This window comes from Gadus macrocephalus, chromosome 13 (assembly GCF_031168955.1).
Source record: "Gadus macrocephalus chromosome 13, ASM3116895v1".
Classification (NCBI taxonomy): Eukaryota; Metazoa; Chordata; class Actinopteri; order Gadiformes; family Gadidae; genus Gadus; species Gadus macrocephalus.
Window position 1 is genome coordinate 4910551 of NC_082394.1, and position 8244 is coordinate 4918794.

The 8244-nt window shown below is 48.4% G+C and overlaps 1 protein-coding gene across 3 annotated transcripts in view; it reads left to right on the forward strand.

The window, feature by feature from the left end:
* Positions 1–3951: 3951 nt before the first annotated feature.
* The window catches only part of smarcc2 (SWI/SNF related, matrix associated, actin dependent regulator of chromatin, subfamily c, member 2), a 16545-nt gene continuing 12252 nt past the window's right edge, over positions 3952–8244 (forward strand). For 2 of the 3 annotated variants that reach the window (XM_060068254.1, XM_060068255.1), the window contains exons 1-9: positions 3952–4111; positions 4846–4965; positions 5425–5510; positions 5736–5817; positions 6125–6217; positions 6378–6447; positions 7205–7274; positions 7575–7650; positions 7833–8077. In XM_060068254.1, the coding sequence (XP_059924237.1) occupies positions 4001–4111; positions 4846–4965; positions 5425–5510; positions 5736–5817; positions 6125–6217; positions 6378–6447; positions 7205–7274; positions 7575–7650; positions 7833–8077 (953 nt within the window). In that variant the 5' untranslated portion in view covers positions 3952–4000. The remainder of the gene's footprint in view (positions 4112–4845; positions 4966–5424; positions 5511–5735; positions 5818–6124; positions 6218–6377; positions 6448–7204; positions 7275–7574; positions 7651–7832; positions 8078–8244) is intronic. The other variant, XM_060068256.1, reaches the window with a different exon arrangement.

Here is an 8244-nt window from a genome sequence, read left to right on the forward strand (position 1 = left end):
AAGGTGAGGCAGGCGTCGCCAGGGGAAGTCTGCTGCGGCCAGGTGACGTCTGCAGTGCATCAGCAGGTGTTGTCTGCAGTGCATGTGTGCAGGTGTGGTGCCAGTGCCTGGACCTCCTTCACACCAGAACAAACTGGCCCCTGTGTGGTAAACACTCACATGCCATCAGTGTGTCACCCTCAGGCGAGGCAGAATGCTGAACACCACCCTGGCCGCGACTGCTACATCATCCTCAGTGATGTCCGGCCGGGAAGAGAGCTAGAACGCCAGTGAAGGGTGTTTGGTTTGGACTGCTTTGTGGAGAACCTGGTCGCGTCTCTGCCTCCAACAGGCCGGGGCTGTTTCTGCGGTTATAAAATAACTATTCTAACCCGAGTCTCAGTATGTGTCAGAAACGAGGGAGAGAACGGCCAGTGATCCCAGTACGAGTTCTTTCACTGTGACCTGTACCAGTCTACTGACCATTATGATTTTGAAGATGAATACCGCTGTACTGGTGGGACCGGACAGTACCATGCTGCATCCTCCTGTATCCTTGCGCTTGTGTCCGTGCATCTGTTGCCATCTGTTCATTGGCCAGGACGGATGGATGACTGTCCTGTACTCGTAGACGGAGGTGTGTGTATTTGTTATGATATCGGCATAGTTTGATTTCTCTATTCTCAAAGATTATGAATCTCAATAAAGGGGACTGGATTATTCTGTGCTCTGGAGTCGTTTTTTTCCTGGACGACCCTGCATTTCTGTGCCTGTACTCTTGACAGATTCAGTGCAATTTCTATTTACAGTGCAAAAAATGTCTTTTATTTTAATAAGGTCACGTGGAAATTATGGTTTTAAAGGAGGTTCTGCACCAGCTTGGTCTCAAGCAACCATGAAGCTTTTATTAAGCTTTCTCTGAAGTTCCCTGAAGCTATTAACTTATTAAGCTTTCTTTGAAGAACCATACAGCTCTAATGAAGATCTCTATGAAGCTCTAATGAAGCTATTATGCAACTCTAATGATGCTCTATTCAGGACTATGAAGCTCTATTTTAACCCTAATGAAGCTCTCTTGAAAAACCATGAAGCTCTAGTGAAGCTCTCAGCAGTGTTCAGGCCTCCAGATTCCCGGTCACAGTTTTACCTGGAATCTCTAACACCACGGTGTACTGCAGGCTCACATCTCTGCACTAGTTCACATATTCTGAACACAGAGTTTGCCATCTGCCAAAACATCACCTGATGATGAGGTACCATCGCTGTATTTGTTTCGTACAGTGGGGCTGAACAGACAGCTCACCTGTCTAGTCTGAGCCCTAAGCTGTTTAAACAGGCATAAACGTATCCATAAATGTCTGCTTTGTACATTTGTATTATTTGCTGTTTATTCAGATCAAGGAATAATATATGAATTCCGTCTTCGAGCATTGCTGATTATATTATAGCTACAGAACCCCAACCCCCCTTGATTAACCAGATGCTAAGATATGGACTTAATGGCTAGAATCTTAATGTTTAAGGTAATGTGAGGTTAACAGTAGAATCTAACAGTAGAAGATAGCACTAGAAGCTAACAGCAGCAGGTAACAGTAGAATCTAACAGTATAAGCTAACTGTCTAAGCTTACAGTCTAAGGCTTAGCTATCATTCGCTAAACGTGGAAGCTAACATTAGATTGAAGGTAACAGTAGAAGCTATAGTAGAAGATGGCAGTAGAGTGAAGGTAACAGTAGAAGATGACAGTAGAGTGAAGGTAACAGTAGAAGCTAATAGTAGAAGATGACCGTAGGGCAGGGATGGGCAACTGGCGGCCCGCATCCTCACTCAGTCAGGCCTGCACATAATAATAATAAAAATAAAAAAAAAGATAGATATATATTGATCGAGTTACGGAAAACTCGGTCAAGAAAGATGAGAAGACTTCAAAGGCAAACCCATGCGTCTAGTTTGCTTAGAAACGATATCAGTCATTAAAGATATCCACTTAAGTCGCCACTACAACTACTACAACTGCAATGAATATCATGCTTGTTGGGTTTGAGTTCATTGAGTTGTTGCACTTAATGTTGGGCCAAGTTTTTCAGTTTTGTGACATCATTGAATGATGACGTATATGAGCTCTTTGCACTGATCAAAATACTGACCATTCATGTGGCTGTTTGAGCATGGAAAACAAGAAATTAATGTATGTTGGTTCAATTAACATACCGTACATAGGTTATTATGAATCAGAAAGATTTTTTAGGTAGTGGCCATCCCCAAAATGCACCAGAATACAGGAAATCATATCTACCAAATTCAAAATTGTGTAGCTTCTCTCAGCTCACGTTAAGTTGAAGTGTGCAGTCATGTGGCCTCTGATGGTTATGATGAAAAATGTGGCCCTCTTTATCATGAAAGTTGCCCATCCCTGCCGTAGGGTGAAGGTAACAGTAGAAGGTAACAGTAGAAGCTAACCGTCGAAGCTAACAGTCGAAGCTATCAGTCGAAGCTAAACGTAGAAGCTAACAGTAGAGTGAAGGTAACAGTAGAAGCTAACAGTAGAAGATGACAGTAGAGTGTAGGTAACAGTAGAAGGTAACAGGTAACAGTAGTAACAGGTGATGCTGTTCTGAGGGTATGTTTGGTGCTAAACGTGGTGTTCTTCAGAGCCGTATGTCGAATACGTTTAGAGGACAGCTTCCCTCTCTTTCTCTTCATGTGGTCCAGCGCGGTGTTGATTGGAAAGGGAGAGGAAGGACAGAGGGCGAGGATGGAGAGAGTGGGAGGAGGGAGGGGAGGGAGAGGGGGAGAGGAGGGAGAGAGGAAGGGGAGGGGGAAGAGGAGTAAGAGAGGGAGAGAAGGAGGGGAGGGAGAGGAAGAGGGTTGAGAGAGGAGGGAGAGAGGGAGGAGAGGAGGTAGAGTGGGGGAGAGGATGGAGAGAGGGCTTATAGAGGAGGGAGAGAGGAGGGAGAGTGGGGAGATGAGGGAGAGAGGAGAGGGGGGCTGAGGAGGGAAGGACGTGTCCAGCCCCATTAGCAAGCCTCACATGAGGAGAGAACGCCGAGAGGATCACAGACTCACGAATAGAGGATTAAAATAATCAATAGGTTTCACTCGCACCTGCAACACACGCACACACAGACGACACACAGAGGCAAGCACGCAAACACACACACACAAACCACACACGTACACACACAACAATTCAAGTCAAGAAAATATAAACAAACATTCTCAGCTTAACTATTTCTGATACAACATCGCACAAAAGGGGAAATTCGTTCAATAGCATTTTTTACTTTACTAATTAGGCAATGTGTTATTGTGCCCAATGACACACACACACACACACACACACACACACACACACACACACACACACACACACACACACACACACACACACACACACACACACACACACACACACACACACACACACACACACACACACACACACTTACTTTATGGCCGGCTAGGTTTGTGTTTTTTAAACTACCCTTGAAAGCGGATACTTTCTCCATTTTTTACCTCTTATGATAATGTAAATTAGATGTCTTTTGCCTCATAGTTGTCTTTTGTCTTGAATGATTGATATGATTGATAATAATTACAATTGTTTATTGACCCACTATCTTCATGGGAATCGCAAGCCTTTCTAACCTTTAATTTATCAGGAGGTTTCATGAATGGATAATTGTATGGCTCGATGATGAATGAATGAATGAATGAATGAATGAATGAATGAATGACAGGAGAGACTCACATTTGCCAGAGACTTCAGGTGGTCATGTATACCTCCACTGGTCAGCGCCTACTCCATGGACTCAGTCAGTCATTAATTGCCACAGTTGTTTGGTTCATTATTCTTACTCGCGGTACACAGTAATAAAGCAGGCGATCATACGATTATTGACGCAGCAGCTCCCCCTGCGGTCGACTTGGTGTCACTGCAGCACCGGTCCCGGCTAAGCGGTGCAGTTCCTCTCTCTGCCGCCAGGGAGCGCTGGACGTCGACCAGTCGTCTGCAGGAAAGATGGCGGTGCGGAAGAAAGACGGCGGCCCGAATGTAAAATATTTCGAAGCGTCTGATACCGTTTCACAATTTGATAATGTCCGCGTGTGGTTGGGGAAGAATTACAAAAAGGTACTGCCTGCATGCATCGCATTTACAGCTAATAAACGCATCCTTTTGCATCTGAAATGCATGTTGTAACCTTTTGGGGAGAAGGAGTGACAAAGAGAGGAGGCAGGGTGTGAGATGGGTTGCAGGACGGCCAGCTGTTTGATCCACAGGAGCCGGGACACAAAAGGATGCTGAGGCCACGTCCGCAGCGGACCCAGCGCTGAGGGTTGCACCGCTGCGGGGGGGCGCTCAGTAAACCTCTGGCTGGCGCTGCACTCTCTAGGGCAGGGGACTGGGGTTATGTGCAAAATGGAGAAAATGCGCCTTGAAGCCTGCTATGCTGCTAGCCTGTTTGCTAGCCTCAGTGCTAGCCCCTGTGCTAGCGGGAGTCGGGTTCAGCATCGCATCGCTGCGTCCGCCCGCGCGCCCTGCTCAGATCCAGATGTGCATCCAGGGGCGCGCGGCTCGCTCCCCAGCCACGGCCCCTGTTCCTAATAAAAGTTATATGGTTGAAGTGGTTTAACACGCTATGCATTATTAATCGATCCCAACAAGCGCGAATGTCCAATATTACATCGTTATACCATATTGATGACGATGAGATCACGCACGCTGATTACCGTTATAATCATGATTCACAGACAGAGTGTGTGACGGCTTCAACAGTGCGGTATAAACACCGACCGTGTTTGTCGGAACGTTGTGCCTTCCGTCGAGGATTTGACTGAGCCGTGGGGCCCTTGTGTTCTCCTCAGTACATCCAAGCGGAACCCCCGACCAACAAGTCCCTGTCCAGCCTGGTGGTGCAGCTGCTGCAGTTCCAGGAGGAGGTCTTCGGGAAACATGTCAGCAACCCGCCGCTCACTAAGCTACCGGTGAGTCTCGTCTTCGTTACGGCAGGGTGATTTACAGTTTGATTTACCCTCTTTGTGTGTGTGTGTGTGTGTGTGTGTGTGTGTGTGTGTGTGTGTGTGTGTGTGTGTGTGTGTGTGTGTGTGTGTGTGTGTGTGTGTGTGTGTGTGTCTAATCTCTGTCTCTGTCTCTCTTTTGTGTGAGTGTGTTTGTGTGTGTGCTTCTCTTTCTCTCTGTCCATCTCTCCCCCCCTCTCCGATTCCGAGTGTGTGTGTTTGTGTGTGTGTCTCCCTCTCTCACTCTCTCCCCCCTGTTTGTGTGTGTGTGTGTGTGTGTGTGTGTGTGTGTGTGTGTGTGTGTGTGTGTGTGTGTGTGTGTGTGTGTGTGTGTGTGTGTGTGTGTCTCTGTCCCCCGTGTGTGAGTGCGTTCATGTGTGTGTGTGCGCGTGTGTGTCCTGACCCCTTGTTCCTGCTTGCTTCCAGATGAAGTGTTTTGTGGACTTTAAATCTGGAGGGTCTCTCTGTCACATCCTGGCTGCTGCTTACAAGTTTAAGAGTGACCAGGGATGGTAAGAGCTTCATTCTATAACACAACACATAATCGCCTTTATCATCCATAGCGTCACGCATGTCTTAGCATGGCCAGCGGGGGGAACACAAGGACCGGTTTGAAATGTGGGGTTTCCCCTGGGTCTGCTCTGAGTTGTGGGGGTCAGGCTGCGGGGGGGTGTGGGTGTGTGTGCTAACGGCCGCCCGGTCGTTTCGTGTGTAACTCCAGTCTAACTTCCTGTTAGGCGCAGGTTTGACTTCCAGAACCCCTCGAGGATGGACAGAAATGTGGAGATGTTCATGACCATCGAGAAGTCCCTGGTGCAGGTGAGACTCGTTCGTTCATTCAGTCATGGAGACTCATCCACTCATCCAGTTATTTACTAGACACAAGTTACTAGACTGGGAATGTGCATCTAGAGGTACTTGACTCAACCTGTTTTATGAAGAGGTACTTGACCCTACCTGTTTTATAAAGAGGTACTTGACTGTCTGTTGTATGAAGAGGTACTTGACTGTCTGTTGTATGAAGAGGTACTTGACTCCAGAACTACAGCAGTATCTGGTCCAGTGGTCCAGAGCGTATCTATGAAGAGGTACTTGACTGTTGTCTTGTCTGTTATATCCGTGGCAGAACAACTGTCTGAGCAGACCCGTCATCTACATGAGCTCCGACATCGAGCCCAAGCTGTTGGGGAAGCTGAAGGACATCATCAAGAGACACCAGGTAGGTCACGCCTCCTCCTACCGGCCTTCACCTGGCCGCCATCTTGGTTCTAAACCAGCTGGGGAACAACCAGATAGCTATAAAAGAGCTTCAGAATGACGTATGGAGGAAGCTGCCCTCCTGAGGGGAGGGGTTTTAATGGATGCCGTGTCTCCTGCAGGGCTCAGTGACTGAAGACAAGTCCGCCTGCTCCCACCTGGTGGTCCCTATTCCCACCAGCCTGGAGGAGGGTGAGTCCTGGTCCGGTGTCCACTATAGCCACACCCACACAGTGCTGTAACTCAGTCCACTATAGCCACACCCACACAGTGCTGTAACTCAGTCCTCTATAGCCACACCCACACAGTGCTGTAACTCAGTCCTCTATAGCCACACCCACACAGTGCTGTAACTCAGTCCTCTATAGCCACACCCACAAATTTCTGTACCTCAGTCCAGTGGTCTATAGCCACACCCACTCAGTGCTGTACCTCAGTCCAGTCGTCTATAGCCACACCCACAAATTGCTGTAACTCCGTCCAGTGTTCTATAGCCACACCCACTCAGTGCTGTAACTCAGTCCAGTGGTCTATAGCCACACCCACTCTGTGGTCTACCTCAGTCCAGTGGTCCTCTGGAATGGGACCCCAACTTTAAATTTCCTGTGAAGGTCATTGCTCTGCTACACACTGTAGCATATCACTGTAGGTGATAAGTGATTAGTAGTTTGTTGTTATCCTAAATATGGAAGCTTGTATATACAGGACACCTTTTAAAAAAGGAATGGTTTACGAATATAGATCATCAAATACCTATAGCTTGTCTCCTCTGTCCCGGTATGCAAATCAGGGGTCCCCAAGTGGTTCCCGAACCGGAGGTTGGGAACCACTGTCATAGTTACTACCCAGTATACCGTGTGTTGATGAAGTGTTATTATGGCATGTGTGGTTGTGTTTGACCCGTTTCCTGTCTCTGTGTGGTGTGTATGTGTGTGTCTGTGTTTCCCAGAGGAGTGGGTGCGTCCGGTGATGAAGAGAGACAAGCAGGTGCTCCTCCACTGGGGCTATTTTCCAGACAGGTTGGTGTCACGTTCTCCACCTTCCCTAACCACACCGCTGCGTCCTGTCCCTTTAAGGGTCAGTCAGCCTTAAAGGGACAGTGCCATTAACTGTTCCTGTCCACCACCGGGCTCCATTCGGTTATGTACTAAAGGCGTCTCGATCAGAAATACAGTTTTCTTCATATGACCTCTACCTATCTATTCTCTCTGTTCCTGACCTCTGACCTCTATTTCTCTGTTCCGGACCTCTGACCTGCATCTCTCTGTTCCTGACCTCTATCTCTCGGTTCCTGACCTCTGACCTCTATGTCTTGTTAGTTACGACACCTGGATCTCTGCCAGCGAGGTGGAGGCGGCTGTGGAGGATCCTCCGACTCCAGAGAAGCCCAAAAAGGTCATTCCCAACTTTTCCTTTCCGTATTTAGCTCAAAGGACTCAGAGTGGGCCCTTTGGATTGACTGCCTTACTCTAGAGCGCTGTGACAGTTGTTGATAAGCAAACTGGACAAGTGTCTGGGACTCACCTGGGACTCACCTGGGGTCTGGGACTCACCTGGGACTCACCTTTGGTCTGCAGGTGCACGCCAGGTGGATCCTGGACCTGGACCAGTACAACGAGTGGATGAACGAGGAGGACTACGAGGTGGGGGAGGCGGGACCCCGGAGGAAACGCATCTCGGCCAAGACCCTGACGGACGAGGTGACCACGCCCGACGAGAGGCGGGACAAGAAGCCGGCCGGCGCCAAGAAGAGGAAACGATCGCCGTCGCCATCGCCGACGCCCCCGCCCCCGGAGAGCAAGAAGAAGAACACCAAGAAGGGGTGAGTGTGGGTGTGGGTGTGGGTGTGTTTGTGTGTGTAGGTGTGTAGGTGTGTGCGTGTGTGTGTGTGTGTGTGTGTGTTTGTGGGAGAGCCATCCATGTCAAGTATTGCTAAAATTGCTGTGATTTCAAAATGGCATTCAAAGTGACACGTGTGTGTGTGTGTGT